Source organism: Pyrgilauda ruficollis, unplaced genomic scaffold (assembly GCF_017590135.1).
Source record: "Pyrgilauda ruficollis isolate IOZ18807 unplaced genomic scaffold, ASM1759013v1 scaffold56, whole genome shotgun sequence".
In the NCBI taxonomy this organism is placed as follows: Eukaryota; Metazoa; Chordata; class Aves; order Passeriformes; family Passeridae; genus Pyrgilauda; species Pyrgilauda ruficollis.
Window position 1 is genome coordinate 5,352,954 of NW_024527266.1, and position 17,576 is coordinate 5,370,529.

The 17,576-nt window shown below is 38.5% G+C and overlaps 1 protein-coding gene across 1 annotated transcript in view; it reads right to left on the reverse strand.

Moving 5' to 3' along the window:
• The window catches only part of UBN2 (ubinuclein 2), a 43,372-nt gene extending 25,796 nt beyond the window's left edge, over positions 1-17,576 (reverse strand). Inside the window, exons 1-3 of the mRNA XM_041481386.1 lie at positions 17,372-17,576; positions 13,218-13,310; positions 7,419-7,520 (exon numbers count right to left, since the gene is read on the reverse strand). Of these exons, the coding sequence (XP_041337320.1) occupies positions 7,419-7,520; positions 13,218-13,247 (132 nt within the window). The 5' untranslated portion in view covers positions 13,248-13,310; positions 17,372-17,576. The remainder of the gene's footprint in view (positions 1-7,418; positions 7,521-13,217; positions 13,311-17,371) is intronic.

The window sequence follows — 17,576 nt, forward strand, 5'->3', positions numbered from 1 at the left end:
AAAGCACACAGTCAAAGCAGGGACCATTATCATAGGAAGCAAAAACCAACACAGTAAAGACTGAGATGCAGAGCAGTCAGGAAGGCCAGGGTAACACACAAGTAAGGATTAAAGACAGTCCACAAATGAGGAATCATGAATCACAGCAAATTATCTGAACTATAACACACGGTGTGGCACAGATCCACTGGAACAGGCAACAAGAAAGGCAGAATTCATTTAATATACAGAGTGAATGTATTCCATAATAGTCAACAGGCAAGTAAGATCAGCAAGATGTGGATGTATAACTAAGCTGCTGACATTCCAACTGCTTCTGTTGAGGACTATGAATTTAGTCAGACCTTCAAAGGCCTTTCTGATATTCAGCTCCTCTTATCCCTTGAGTAAGACTACTTTTCTTTACCAAAATCTATTTTTACCCTGACCCTAATGAACAACGTATAACTTTTAACTCAATGTTGTATTTTAGACATAGGGGCCTGCAGACCACAGTGCAGCTAGTGTAAACCCCCCTCTGAGCAAAACTTACTATTTTCTAGTGCCCTAACTAAACAGAAAATGAGTATGTTTGTATAAGGTATTAGTAACAGAGATTAGGTTTCATTTTGAAGTGCTTCCAGAACTCTCAGTTAAAGGGAACATGGCTCTTGCAAATTCCAAATCTTCTTATGAAGTGTTTTCAAGACTTTTGCTTTAAACTAGTTTTTTCTGTGTATGAAATCACACAATTTATCTTATGAACAAAAGTAAGTTTAAAGCCATTTACTGTGTTCTGCTCTTCCTTACACATTTCAAGGGTGAGAATCAAAAAATCTCAGACCTACAAAGAGACAGGACTTGACTGACTCCTGTGAACACATGCTTGTCCTACGACTGATCATGGAATCATCCTGCAGGTAACAAAGTAAGAGTGACAGACTGTCTGACAATACAAAAGTAGGTTCATATGTACGTTATTTTAAACTATTGTCTTTAAGCTACATTACTACGCTTTTAATGCTATTCATCTAATTAAATGTTTTGGTATGAAAGATAATTTAGTTTTTTAAAAAATAAGTTAACTGGTTTAAACTTCATCACGATACCAAAATCCGTGAATTTTTATGGATTACACCAGTTTAGTTCTGAAATCCACATCCACAGCAGTATCTTATATTAATATTGTCTACTATTGAGTCCAGGTATTTTGACCACAATCCTCAGATAGTCTACTGTGATCCTCCTCCTCATTCACCTCCCTTCCAGACAACCTCCAAAAGTAGACATGTGAAAAGGTTTTTAAACACCTCTGTATTAAGTCTTAGAAATGAGATTTGGTGCAAACATGTCCAAATGGTTTAACAAATGTAGCTTGTTATTATTTATTGTGTAACAGATAATACTTAGCTAAAAGATAAGCAGGGATAATTTTTGTACCTTGCTTAGTTTATTTCTGAGGTAGGTCTAACCAGCTTGGGGTGGAAGGAACTGTTAAGTTGATCATCAGTACCCACTGAATAAAGGCCAAGCTACTGAAATTATGTCAAATACAGTTCCTTCAGTGAAATGGACTAAATATCTACACAGTTCACTACACACTTTAGATACTTCAAACATACAGAGTTGATTGATCTCTATACGCCTTCAAGATGCAAAGAACTGAAATGCACTCTTTGGCTTTGCCATCCTTTAAGGCTAAGTTTTCAAAAAACTACGTAACTGTCTTTCCAAAAACTACAGGACAATAGAACCTACAAGGAAATCTTGAACAAGGTTAAGGGGAAACAATGCATTTGCTAATCCAAAGAGACATCAAAAAGCAAGCACAAAGAGCTTTCCTGTTATAAAGAAGGTTTCTCTTCCAAAAGGCACAGGTAAGCCGGCAGGTTGGTTTGTTTTTCTTTTAACCCTGGGGAAAAGGACAGCTGGCAGAGCACAAAAGAAAAAAGCATAAGAGATTATAAAAGATACAATACCTGGCCCAGGGTAGTCTCAAAGGAGTATCCTATTCTAGTAGTCAAGATATAATCCATCAGCCTACCTGAACACCTTGAGAGAAGTACCAATACACATCTATTCTCCTGCTTTGTTCCCATCTCAACCAACACCTTTTACACCTTTCCATCAGCCACCAGAGCTATGCTATTAGCTTAAGTGACCTTCACTTCAGAGATTACATTCTTCTCACCTTGAAAACATTTCAGCCGATGTTACAAAATGTATGACCAGTCATCTGACCACTTTTATCTATACAACTCAATTCTTTCAGAGCTTGAGCTCTGACCTGACCCACAATGAAAATCCAGTTCAGTGTTAAATAATTATGTAATGTATTACTTAATCTCTCCAGGTTTAATGTTACAGAACTACTAGAAGATTCTGCAGGAAAAAAGTTGTACTTTCCTTTTTCCCCTCATTTAACATGAAGAGCAGATTTTCCACATATGACACTTAAGACAAATACTCTTATCAAATATCAGTTATTCTGGCATGTTATAAACCTCCCTTTGCATTACATTAGTGATCATATTGTTTGTGTGTTTTTTGGGAAACACTTAGGTTCATTGTACTGCTTAAACAAATTCATCTACTCAAAAGCATAGCTGATCCTAGGCCATGATCTACCCTTCTAGTAGCTCAGATTACTTTGAAAAGTGATTTTGTGCTCTGCAAAAAAATTAAATCTAGCAAAATACAGATGTTGCTACAACCATTATTATTTCCTTGTCCTATAAATTTAAAGAGTGGTACTACACAGGCCAGATACAAGTCTCAGGGGTTTTCAAGAATCTATGCAGGTGCAGAATTTTCAGTTTATTCTTATTCTTTCCTAAAGAAGGATATGCCTTTTCGCAGAAGGAGCATAAAACCATTACTTTTGCTTTAACAAACATCAGACATGTTCTGCAAATTCAACTACCTTTGTTCCTCTAGCCATTTTGGTTCTTGAATCTGCTTAGTTCTTGCATCTGTATCTATTGGTTTGATACTCCGCTTATACCTAGGATGTATTTTGGGGTGAGGAGGATAAAAAGCAAGGAATCTACAAATTGAAGCTTGTCCTTGTACTTACTTGAATGCAGAGGATATGTCAGGGGCCAGCCAGCAGGCGTCCCCTGAAGACGCGCGGGAAGCGTGCACGACGCGCTATTAAAGGTGACACGGTGCACTTGGCTAAGTGAGCACTGTTCCCCAAACACACAACTTCCCAGCCTGGGCAAAGTGACAATGAACAAGGAAGACACTACTAATATAAACACACCAACCCAGAGCCAATGAAACACTTGGCAAGTGAACCTCTTAAAAATAGAAGCTTTAATGCACCCTCATGTAATCAGTGTGGATGAGGTTTGCGACTGAGCTCTACAGAGGCAACCTTTTCCAGATGAAAAATGCCACAGTGTTCAGCTTCTCCCAATACACCATGGAAGTATTTTTAATAATGGAACCTATGGAGCATTTTTCTGTAAATGCCTCTAAAATATGCAGGTTGTTTTGTTAGTATTTTTTAAGAGACAGCGATCTTTTTAAAACAACAACACTCCTTTCCATAGTTAGCATAAAACAAACTCTTTTGAAAACAACAACACTCCTTTCCATAGTTAGCATAAAACAAACTCCTTAGAGTAGGAAGAATGAGAGAACAGCACCAAAATGGCCTGAAACTACATCTGGCCCAGAACCTCACAAAAATGGTAAAAATTTCCATTAACACACTGAGCTGCCATTCCCTGAAGAGACAGTATTCTTGCTGGGAAAAAGTTACTCAGATATCCAAGATAACCTTACTGATAACCCCTCAGCTTCACGTTTTAGGAGCAAGCCAGGGTAGGAGAGAAGAGGATATTAAATCCTTCATACCTTTTTAAGTTTGGAGAATACAACATGAGGACAAATTTATCCTGGAAATATGTGAAAACTGTTTTATGACACAGAATTCTTGCAGAGACCAAGCCCTAAAATAAGGGAAAGTATTCTAGGGAACCCAGATAGAAACAGAGCAATGCTTTTAACAGTGAGTCCAGAATTACTAAAACCAACACAAAATCTTTGAAAGGTTTTCTTTAAAGATGATCTGAGCTCTTGAGGCAAAATGTAGCTAAAGAAAAAGTAAGATCTTCCTTTTAGCTGAAGCACCTGTTTCGGAGAAACTTTCCATGTATGAGAAACCATTGATACGCTGGTTTTCTCTAGTGACCAGAACAGGAATTTTTCCATCAGTGTTTAGAAGGCTACTATGGAACTATGAATGTAACAGACTAGGTCAAATATTTACACAGGGGCCTGGGTGTCTGAAGAACAGAACTGCCTGCTTCCCACTGCTCTTGGCATTCACATTTAGCTTCAATTCCTGCCAGTATGGCTATCTACTATCACTGCTTAAAAAGACACTGCTTATAGATTTATACATCAACAGTTCTTTTTCTACATTCATCTACTTGAAATGGGGGAAGTCACTGGTTTAGATATCCAAGCCTTGTTACCTTCAATTAAGGGAAAACAGCATATGTTTTCATTAACACCATGTATTACTTGAAATTCCCTCTTCTGTATTGCATAACAGAAAGCTCAGAAAGCACTGTGTTCCCTTGCAGTCTCTACCTATATAAAGCTTACACTGCCAGCAAAGTATTCAACCAACCAAATAATTAGAGGTCATCACAAGAGCAAGGTAATCAGCCTGATCTGGCTGGACATGCATGTGTGTGCAGGAAAAATAGAGTGGGTGAAAAATTCTACAGGAATTCCACTTCATAAAGAATGTAGTTCTGGGCAGCTTACACTACAGCAAAACCTATTTTCAAGATCAAAGCAGTGGAAACACTGAGGAGGGGCAGCTTTCTTTGCAGGTTACGGACATTTTGTATAGGTCCATTAAGATAAGCAAAGATTAGGACTTGCCACCAGGCTAACCCCTATAGAGAAGTTAGAAATAATAGTAAGCTGGTTGTGATTTTCTTTTTGTTACTGGAATTATCACAATCCACTGACTACAGTCAAAATGCTCAACTCAAGAATAGCTGCACACATAGATATCCTGCTTGTCTGCAAATGCATTTACCTCAAAATCTGTTTTTTAAAAGGGAAGTATCTCTAAAGCTATGGAATAAATCTGTTTCAGTGCCAAAGAGCTCAGTATTTCTTTCACAACTGTGACAAGAAAAAGGACTAAAATTCTGAGGAAATTTTCAAATTTTTTTTCCTGGGAGAGAGACAAGCTAATCCTGGAGCAATTAAAGAGGCACTCATATTCACTTTTCAAGTGTTTGTGCCCAGGATATTATAACTTTTTATGTGTAAGAAAGAGTGTCTTCTATGAAGTAGTCCAGGGCCTGGCTCTAACACACCTCAGGGTACATGGCAATTTCATAGCTGGCTATACAGAAGATGAGCAAGCCAGAAATGCAGATTTTCCTTCTGAACACTTCTCTTGTATCCAAGGCAGAATGATAGAATTACAGGCTTTGTTCAACTTCAACTCCTGCATTACAGAACTCCTAAGCTCTGCAACAACAACATGGACTGCAGCTGGCCCACTATATTTTTTTCTCCTTTTCTATATAAAAATGGGGATAAAAGCAAAACAAAATGGTCTCTCACTAGCCTGTATTTATAAGGCAGACACGAGGTGCAATGATTTGTTGAGGAGAGCAATTTTTAGAGAATAGACCATTTCTCCCCAATAGCTTCCACAGTTAGCACATGATGCAACCATCTGGTCCTCCAACAACTGCCTTTTGTACATTTTGCAAGGACTCTGGCAAGAGACAGAAGTAAATGCTCCTGCAAATCCACCAGATCTGCTGCTGGCACAGCACCACCGGTGCTGGAAGGAGGCACAGTATGCTAAGTATTAATACACCAGACTCGTACTTTGACAGAGATCTGTGCTAGGAGTACTGCCAGTGCTCCAAATCTCCTATCAGACCTGTGATAGGTCACAGTAAATCCAGGAAAACCTAGCTAGAACTTGGGTTGGGTGCCATAAAATTTTAAAAGCAAAGATGGTGGACCTAAGCAACAGTGAGAAACCAGATAAAGCTATAGGCTCAAGTGGTTTCTCAGCAGAAATGAAGCACATTTGTTCCTACCAAGGTAGAGACCAGAATCTGACCTTTGGAAAAGACATATGAAGGCTCAGATCCCATTACTGTTCCAGCAGCACAACCAGAAGTTGTGGGATAATGATAGAACAGTTTAATATTGGCAGGTTTAAGTTTCTAGATAATGAAAAATGACAAACTATTGTAAGTTACAATAAGCACCTTACAGCAAGCTCTCTCTCCACACAACTTCAGACCTGCTTCAAAAACTACCAATGCACACAGATAAGCTCAGCCTGCTATGCACTGTGGTTTACTACTCAACTCCTGCTGAAAAAGGTGTCAGCTCTGCAGACACTTTCTGTGCACCTCACACAGGTCATAGGACCACTCATTGCAACATCTATATGCTAGAAACTTCACAGCTCAGTTTACAGCTCTTCACTGTAAAGTTTTAGAATTTAAATGAAGGCTTGACATAATGTATGCTAAGCAATGCACTTATGTGCTTTTCTTACTCTTTTCTCGCAACTCTTTTCATAATCTTTCCTCTCCCACTCAGAATTCTAGCCCACTCCTTCTCACAGCAGATCACTGCTGTTTTGTCCAGTGTCACTCAACACTGGAGGAAACTGAAGGCTGGCAAGTGACAGCTCTTACTTTTTTTTTTTTTTTTTACTTGACTAAACTGTACACTTCTGACATTTAATAAGGAAGAATTATAGGAGGTTTCTGAGCTTCTGGATAATCCAGTTTTTTCCCCAGGCTTTTTTCCCATTTTCATAATTTCATATATCACCTCCAAGATATCTTCAAATGCCCTTTTATAAACCTTCTGATAGCCCTGATACTGCCTGCACCAAACTAATACCTTTTTCTTTTATCTTGAGATGTGTTTTCATTTGTAAAAAATATTCAGACAAAGTAAGCAGTAATATCCTGCTATTTAACCTGTTTTGTCTCAAATTTTTCAGACATATTCAATGTTTAAAATAACCATCCTATTTTTACTGGTTTTTAAGAGAAGAATAGCTTCCTGATCTAAAACAGGAAATCTAATGCCAGTAACCCACTAATAATCCAGAGAGCTAGTGCAAGAGACTAAACAGAGCCAGCGTCATTTCAGTCAACAGTAAATGAAGCACACAAAAATACTTATTTTCTAAAGCTGGAAAATTATTTGATCTAGGAATAGCTTCCTTAATTCTTTGGTGCATAATATCTTGAGTAAGACTACAAATACAATAATTCATTGATCTCCCAAAGTAGTATGCCCTTTGCATTCACATCAGTTATAGACAGGTACAAAGTATTTTCCCTTACCTTTGTTCTGTATTGAAAAGATAAAGCACTGCCTCATGATTTCTTGCTGCTGTGATGAAGCTCACTTACCGCTTCAGAATTATCAATGAAAGGGTCCGTCTCGTCGTAGCCGTAACCGATGTCGATCAGATCCTGCAGGCGATCTTTCCGATGTTTGTGGGGCTTGCCACCCTGAAGACAAAGCAAGTGTTACATCACTTAGGAAACATGAAGGCAACGTTCTAAAGCATACAAAGCATAAGGCATTGGAGAAATAGTCATTCAAGGAATTAGCAGTTTTCCTTTCTTGAATGCTTCCTTGAAGATGATCTAGATGACTAACGAAAACTTCCACACAGACACACTGTGGCAAATGTGCCTCACCAGAATCATCCCTGAAAGGCAGTCACTAGCTACCTTTTTCTGCAAGACCAAGATCTTTCTCACATTTCCTATTTAGAGATGTTTTCCTGTCCTATGTATACTGTATATAGTGACTGGACTGCTAATGATAGAAGGGTTGGGATAATTTAGAAAGTGTTAAGTTTTTCAGTATGTTACAGTGTCATTACAAGGGAAAATAATGATAACCTAGAGTTCATTAAAGTGTTTCCCTACACAAGATGGATTCATTCTCTATAGCACATAGAAAGTTGAGTTTTAAAACATAAAATGTTACTTGAGTATTAAAACCAGAAGCTGCATCACAAACTATGGATGGATTCACTTATCTCCAGGAGACGGTGAAATTAATTTTAATCTGCAAGTATTCTTTTCATGTGGAAATTTCATTGTTAAGTCGAGTAAAGACTCACAGCTACCTCAAATATTCAGGAAATCTGAACTTTAAGGTTACACAAAAATCTTAGGATATAAGGCCTAGTTTTCTAGTTCACATATATTCAAAATCAAAGTCAAAATCATCAATAAATGTCTTAAAAGATAAAATTCTCAAAAAAGCACTGCCTTCACTAAAATGGTAACTTCCAAGAATTCAAGACTTGCTCCTGAAACTTCTCTGCCTGCACCCTACAGCTCTGAGCATTGTTAGAGCAAGTCAGTCCTTCTAGCTGTGACATCCAAATATCACAGTCCACCAGCTACTATGAGAAGGCAGACACTGTCCAAAGGCAGTTTCACCCCTGTGCTTTTATGAGTGGTGTAAGCACCTCAACACGTCCATTTTAACAACATTTTGAGAACATGCAAGTTTGTGACAAAGTAAAGCATGTGCTCTTGCAAGCAAACAGTAATCTCTCACATATATTAAATAAACAAATGCAATAGTCCTAGAAGAAAAACCTCAAAAATAAGTTTAGCTTTTAATTCACATTTCCAAGCTACATTTCAAGCTAAGTATTCCTATCATCTCCTACAATCACTCATTTGGAAAAACATCTGAATAACTGCACATTTCCAAAAGATGCAGTACTTAAAAAAAAGAAAGTTTGCATGAGATGGATGAGAGAAGAAAAAGTAAGTTAGAAAAAGGCAGCACTTAAGAATTCTGATTAAACTCCAGTGCAAAAGCTTATATAATTCATGATTCTGACTCAGGTGCCAGCAGGCTAATAATGCTTTATAAACCATACCTTACACATTAGTGAGTTCAGTGAGTACTGAACTCACTAATGTGTAATGCAATCCATCTCTGTACTACATATATCTTCCTAGTAACCATCAACATCCTTGTTTGCAAGTCTAAAAACTTTTTGCAGCAATGGTTATCCTGTGATTCTATGATTTCAGTATAATAAAGGAGCGATAAAAAAATTTTAAATGTCTAATACATTCTGACTGTCTGATAGTCAGAAAACCAGATATGGAACAAAAGGAGCAACAACAAAAAAAAAAAAGTCTTATAATAGCTGAATGAACAAAAGCAGTCTTAAAATAGTACCTGTATTCAGACATATTAAAATATCTGAACCACTGTGTGTATAATTAAGAGATTTTCCTTCAGGCCTGGCTCTAACCAGATCGGTTTAAGGAACTGTGTTGAGATTTCATACGATCAAGATGTTAAGGACGCAAGAGTGCAGCCGAAGAATGAAGGGATTATCTGTGTCAGCGTCCACCATGCTGCACTTCAGGGAAGTTTTATGACTGCAGCTTTCCTCCAACCTTTTTGTCCCAGAACATAAGTAGACACAATACTAGAGCAAATTAAGGTGCCTAGCTCCTGAAGCTGCAAATACTACTCATGCAAGTATTCAAAAAAGCCAAAGATGACGTTAAGATATTAAACCTTGCGTTTAAACAACCTCTGCCCAACAGGATTAGAAGGTAGGTGGCAAATAAAATGCCAATACCTGAAGAATCTTGAAGAGAAGAATCTATAAACCAGTAAACCGGGTCTTTATGGTTGATAAGTTAATAAAAGCTATAAACAACGGAACCAGCAGGCACAAGAATATACAAAACAGGAAGAAAGTATTTCAAATGCTTTAAACATGTTCCAAACATCTTTAAAAACAAGAAACTGTCATGAGATAAGGAAGGCCCACTTAAACTGAAGTCTGATCTACAGCTAGGAAAGAAAAGGTAAGAATAGGTATCTCATTTTGGCAAAGAGTGATCAGCAAAATTATTATGGAATATGCATTCATTCACCTTAGAAGCAACAGAGCAGGTAAAGAGTTGGGGAAGGACAGGGGTCTAAGATGACAATTTACTGAGGAAAGTAAGGAAAAAAGAAAACAACTGAAGAATCACTAAAGACCTTACAGTTGCTCTGTATTTATTATGATAAACAGGCAGTTAAATTCAGCATCAATTGAGCAAGGTAATCCACATCAAGTAAGTACAACCTAAGCAAAAAAAAAAAAAATACAGCATGCTGTAAATTTGTTATGCTGCTCAGGAACCACTGGAATTGTAAGGCACAGTTCAGACATTTTCTTGGTCGAGAATGGTCAAAAAAATGAGTTGGGACTTACTAAAAAAAAAAAAAAGGAACAGAGAACCAAACCAGAAGTCATCAGTATAACACTGAAATATCAGGGCATCATACCACTAATATCCTTTCATTTTAAAAAAGCAATTAGAACAAAAAAGAGAACAGTAAGCCAAGGATGTTTAAAGATAAAAAACACCACTTCCATGCAATAAAAATGTTAAGACATTACAGCTGGAGAACTAAAGGGCTGGATTTAGATGATAACATCAAAATCACATGCAATGTGCAGAAGAACTGGAAGTGTTTCTCTGTTTCTTACGATACAGAAACTATGGAGCACTACAAGAACTCATCAGGTTTAAACACAGTGTGTTTTTATATGACAGTCACCATGATACTCCAGTACTGTGGAACACAGAAATATGGTAATGATCTGGTAGATTTCTGGCAGAAAGCTTTAAAAAGATTAAACATGTGACCTTTGGCTTTGAGAGAAATTAAGATCCAACACAGAGTGCCAGATAGGCACACTGAAGTAATATCGATGAACACTTGCTCTATTATAATTTCAAGTATGAGATTCCACTAGTGTCAGAGACTATGCTACCATCCATTAGATGGATCTTTGTTTTGATCCAAGAAAAGTTCTTACATATGTACAATACTGTCCAAGGTTCAGTATCGTGTGATTAATTCAGCGTTTAATTCTATCTAGAAAGTAACAGCAATCAAAACAATGACAATGGGAACCCTTCAGAGCAGATTTTTCATGCTGATGTTTAGTATGTACAGCAATTACAGCAGAGTTCTGAATAATCAGGTAAACAAATGGTATGTTATGCATTTTGTTTTACAAAAATACATTTTTTCATAGGCTTTTCTTAGTATCTGCAAAATATATCAAACTGTACTGATTTGGTTATGAGTACAGCAATTTATCTGAAAAGAAGTAAAAAGTCTTCAAGGCAGACTGTTCTTCATGCATCAAATTTTCCAGAAGTACTGCCACATGTTATGATTAAAACCAATGTTTGACTCCATTTTAAACAGATATCTTAGATAAGCAATACCTAAACAAAGGAGGATATAGCACTTCCTGCAAACCTGAAAAAAACCCTTTATTTTTTTCTCATACAACCACTGATTAAATCTACAATAAAGCACTGTTAAGGAGTGTTACAGTGCAACTCCAGCTAAGAAGAGTATCCTGCAGCTGGTCATTACTTGAGGAGAATGGGTATCTACCACAGGGGATCCCTGCTCCAACTGAAGCTATGCAGTGAATGTCTCACCACAAGAGGCAGAAGATGGCTGGATGCTGTCAGAACATGAGCAATTGCACTGGGTCAGCATTCAGAGATGAGATTCCTCTGAGCACAGACAGCAAGTAGAGACTGATGGTTCTTACATTGGAAGAGAAAGGACAGGGAGTTGCTAACACAAGGAATCTTAATCCCTCACCAGCCTTCACACTTAGTGGTTCTAACCTAGTAAGTGGTTCTTTATATAGAGGACATTCCCTTTTCATAGGGTTGGAATGGACAAAAGGCAAGTCAGAGAACGAAAAGGAAGGAATCAGAAACGCAAATAGCAATGAAGATGCAATTGCAGCACAAATATAAACTGTTGAAAATTGTAACTTTTTATTACCTACTGCTTTTCTAATGGTTAAAGGCATCTATTTGTCCCATTCTGTGACCACTGAAGATTAAACTTGTTTTGTTAAGTCTAGTAACATGTTTTGTCCAAAAATGTACAGGTTCAGCATTGATGGATGCATAAACATATATGTAAAATTAGACTGCTTCCACTACCACTCCCTCCTACATATATTGCTTTACATACTTCCACTGACTTTCACCAACTGGAGTTAAGCAACTTATTTCAGACATTATAAAATCCTTAACACTTTCATAGCAGAAAATGAGTTTTTTAGAAAAGTGTGATTGAAACATTTTTTTCTCACATTCAAAAAATTATTTATAATTCAAATTAAAAGCAAACAGCATTTTGGAACAGCCTTCACAATTCATATGGGATTCTCTCAATGTCTCCAAAATATGAGAACCATTCTTTTCAGTTTAAGAGCTGATTTCCTTATGTACCACAGCTAACATGCCTTGAAATAATAAAGACTGAAAGAATATATAGACTGAGCACTTAGAAAAATCTGCCTTTGCCAGAAAAAAAAAATCCAAGTAAGTCAGACAAAAAGGATTTTAATATGTATTTTAATAGCAAAAGATACAAATGACTGCTCTTGTTTCCCTTCTTTATTATTAAGGTGTTCTATTCGTAATCCAGAATATCAACATGCCTCAGCATGATGATGAGCTCTGATTGCCAGCTCAGACTTAATCGCCCAACCCTACCCATATGAATTCTTAAAGACCTGTTTGGGTGTGGTTTTTGTCAACATTTTCTGATTTCTACCTTCATTTACTGGTGAAAGGCTCTTTATGTTGCTAGCTAGTGTTGTTCAAGTCACACCACACTTTCAGGAGACAGCAGAGTATCTTTAGGCAGTTGGCAGCTACCAGACATTCATCGAGCAGTGAGTTACTATCTAACAAATAACTTCCTATGGAAACATTCCAAACTAGTCAGGACATCAAGATTCATCAGTATTTAGCCCAAAGAGAAGACCTGCTCAATAGTGCACAACAGCATTACATAAAAATTGTTTCCTCCAGCACAGTGTACAGCATGAATATTGACCTGCATCTATTACCAAGATTACCAAGATTATTCTTTTCCAAGAATAGCTTCACAAGCTATAACATCTACAGACAAATCTATTTAGCAGACTTGTCTGATAAGCTTGTGGCAGCTTCAAGGTACTTAAATGAAATACAGTGAGACAGTCATCACTGACATGTACAGAAGTCATTTGACACTACATTAGCAACCTTATTCAGGGAAAAAACCACCAACATTATCTGTTATCACTATTAAATATTTGTATTTTTTAACAAAGTGCAGTAACTCACGTATTTTGCCTCAAACTTCTTGGCAAGCATTTCTACTTCATGTCGCTCACGTTGTTCATCATTATATGGATCCTCTAAATGAACCGATTTCTTCTGAAAAATGTAAAAGTTACACATTCATTCCACATGAAACAGAGTACATCTCAAAACCTATTAAATGTCAAAAAAAATACTCTGATGACTAAGTAGTCAGAATTTATACTTAATCACTTAAAATTACTTTGATCATTGAATTATCATCTAGCTACTTTTTTTCTGATAACAACAGAACCAGAAGAATTAAGATAAATACTCAGATTTTTATTTTCCCAAGCATTCCACAACAACCTCAACTAAAAGTCTAAGCATAAGAGAGAATTATCGCCATTTGAGGTTAGAAAAAACTCTCTCTAATCACAACTCCTTTTCACCTCTACTTCCACTCACTGGCCCCTCTGACAGCTGTTATGATTCTTCTAGATACAACAGACAGCATTAACCACACATACATGGTGTGTTAACAAGGAAGGAAGCAGCCAGAAGAATAAAAAGCTCAGTAAATTATAACCATAATTCATGTAAGTCTTTTATCTAAAGAAAAAAATTACAGTGCAAGAGTTAATTTCAGTAATCATAACTATGTTAGCCACAAAAGAGGTTTAATATTCCTCCTTACAAGGAGGGAGTAACCCCTTAGTTTTTTGGTGTTTTTTAGAAAAGAGGTTTTCATTGAGACAAAGTCAATGAACAGGGTATACATAGTGCTTTTGTTTTGTTTAATAAGTGATGGCAGAAAAACAGGGCTGCCCACCTTCAAACTGGAGTTCACATAAATACAGTAATTGCCAGAAGGGGGAAGGTACTAGGATCCTAAAATATGGTGGAATGGAATTCCGTTTTGCAGAATTTTATGGATGGCAATTAATTTTACTGCACATGGACTACTCACCAATGAATAAATGAAGATTTATGAAGAATAAAAAAAAACTAAGTTCAGAAAAGCAAGACCTTTCCTCCATAGTTTAAGGAGCCGGAATATTGACTAAATGGTGACCAAACCAGCTCATTAGCATCAAGACCAATGTAATGAGGAAGGTAAGCTAAGCAAAACTGCAAACACCACATAATTACAATACATTTTCCAGACTGAGTATTTGGAGAAAAAATTAATAGAGGCTATAGTTACTCCTAAAACATAAATAAAAGCCACTTACTGATTTCCTGCAGGCATAATTAAATATAAAATACTGTTCAATTAATGAAACATCATTTTCTCTACTTTTAGCTGGGAAAAGGTATTCCTCATCTTCTGCTAGGCATATGTGACTTTTTTCTAACTGTGAAAGGAGACAAAGTTGAGCCTAAAGATCAATAAAACATAGTACTTAAGTGTTAACTTGCCTCTCTCCATCAAACACTCAAAGCTATCCATTTGTTTAGTTAAGCAGTACTGAAAACTCAAATTCAAGCAAATTTTAGTTTTGACTGTCTCTAAGGGATGGATGGCTCTCGAACTAAAACATTACTACTTCAGCAGCTTTGGAGCCTGTTCGACAGAAGCCAACTTGAGCTTCTGGCTCATCCACCTTGACTTGGATTTTATGCACCCCAAAAGAAATGGGAGCGCACTTTCACTTCCGCCAGCATTTAAGAGGCAAATAAACCCTTCAACCACACAAACTTATTACTTACATTGAAACTTTACATAATTCCTCCCAGAAGATGAACTCTACAAACAACCCTATCAAAGGATGTTCTCTTCATCAAGGCAAAAAAGGACAAGGACAGCACAAGTTTTTAAAATAAACATTTCCACTAGCTTCTGATTCAGCATAGGAACCTAAATTTGGAATTAAAAAAAGACAGAAGTTGCACTGCCAAATCAGTTTTGGGATTCTCTATCACTTCATCATTATGTAACTACTATTATCATGGCCTATTAAAGCCATATTTGAAGTAATGCCTGCGCACCAGTGCTTGCCTGCCTTTGGAGAGCTTTTCTTGGTCGCTACAGTTCCAAGAATACTACAAGATATAAAGACAAGCTCCTGATTTTGTAATGTTAAATTTTAATGGTAAATGTTATAAAGTTGGCAACTTCTTATAAAGGAGGAGTCAACAACAGCTTCCAGATCTTCTCCCCTACAAAAAAACTGCGTAGTAAAAATAAAGTATCTGAACTGTTAATTTCAAATTGAAACATTACTAAAACAACAAAATTTGAAACCTAAAACTCTACTTAAAACTACAAAATTAACTACCAGTTAGTTACTACCTACTTTGATTTTAAATCTTCCCTAATATTAGAGTAGCTGTTCCAGGTTCTACAAGCAAGAAATTAAACTGACAGGCCAAACATACATCAGGTTTTAAACATGAGTAGAAGTCCAGAATCACTTTAAAAGGATCTTAATATATGACACTGTTTTACATAGTAAATCAGCTGATTATTCCACAGCCCAGTGACAGCAGTGCCATTATGATCCATTCATTTTAATTTGGACTCTACGGAGGTGAAAAACATACAAAGCTTCTTATAAAGCATTACTATCACTGTCTCCACTGTAAATGCAGTTTCTGATCCCAGTTGTACCAAAATCCCCTAAATCAATGCTCTCCCATCCCCAGAAGACATGGAATTTGCATCAGAACTACATCAGAAAGAGCCTGTTTTCCCTGAGTATGTCATTAAGATACTGGCAAACTTCAGAATAAAAGGCAGTTACGGAACTGGGAACTGCCAAAGGGAAAAGTCAGCCTTCAAGTGCTGAACCACTTCTAAACACTAACACAATTTTCACCTTCACGGAACTGCTCAGAAAGATTGCACTTCAGAGAGCAGCACGATTATGCTACACTGATTCTGAGGAGTCATAACTGGCACTGTTTGCCCACAACAGCTGTAGGACAGGATGAACAGAAGGAACCCTTTAACTTGCATGACAAGATCTGAGGGATTAAAATCAGTCACTGATTTTTCTACCTTCCACATTTGAACACAATCCAGTGTGTATATCCCTCCTACAGCAGAATGAGCAGCCCGCTAAGTATAGCTACATCACCGTCATCTCCTAGAAACACTTTGTTTCAGAAGAAAAGTTTTAACCATATTCAAGTTGGTGCTGGATGTAAAAATCCCACCGCAGTAAAAGCAGTGGTATTTGATACTTGCTTTTATCACCAGATCTACCACAACCTTCTAAGTAGTAGTTACTCACTTGCCCTCTGCCTTTTCCAGAAAGAGACAAGCTGTCTCTAAAACTGTGCACTGGATTAAAGAGAAGCCACAACTATTTAAATCAAGTACAACTTCACTCAACTAAGAATGAGCAGCTCAAGTGTAACCAGCTTAAGGACCTGCGCCTCTCCTTCCTACTTAGAACAGTGGGCCCTGTTGATTGGCTAACGCTGCTTGCTTCCAAAAGTTGTCTGCAGGAGCTTCGTCCTTAAAAAACCAAAGTAGTTCAAGTATCAAACACTTTCTGCTTGGGAGGAACAAGCACAGGAAGAACACACTGGTTTTTTTTCCTTGAATTAAGTTCTCAACACTTACAGGTGTGGTTACCGGTTCAACATTAACTCTCATTTATCCCTGTCTCCTCCAAGACTACAAAAACTCCTCTCCAAGTCTGCTAATGATCACTTCCCTGCTTCTCGAGGCTTAGAGCAGAGCCGGCTTTCCTTATTTACCTGCACACAGCCTAGGGACAACCCGGAATAGAGACCGGCGTGGTCACAGTTTCATCCAGCTGCCGGTAAAGAGCTCCCAGGAAGGGAGGAGGCAACACCTCTCCGGGCAGGGAAGGGAAGCGGCAGGGAGGTGAGCCGGGGTAAGCGGGACACAAGACAGTGTAGCTCCTCCGCCTCAGCCCGCAGCAAAGGCCAGGAGCCTTTGGCCAGCTCAGGGACAAGTGGAAAGCCTCCCCTTCCCCCCACGGGCACAGGCACAGCCTCAGCACCAGGAGGAGCCCGCAGCGACGGCAAGGCAGCCGGACTTCCCTCCAGGACGCCGCCCCTCCCGCCGTACCGGGACCACCCCCGAGCAGCAAGGGGCAACCGGTAACACTATCAGCAAGGCCGGGGCCGCCGGCAGCCGAGAGCAGGAGGAGGAGGAAGCGCGGCGGAGCCCGTGCCGGCGGGAAGGGAGGGAAGAAGGGGAAGGGGAGGTCCCGTACCCTCGAGTCCCCGCACAGCAGCAGCTCCGGGTAGCTGAACTCCACGCAGCCCTCCTCGGTGGGGTCCTTCAGCACCACCTCCAGGCGGACCGTCTGGCGGAGCGGGAGCGCCTCCCGCGGCGGCGGCGGCTCCTGCCGCCCGCTCTGGCGCGGCGGTGGCGGCAGCGGCGGTGGCTCGGGCCGTGGGGGCTCCCGCTGCGGCGGC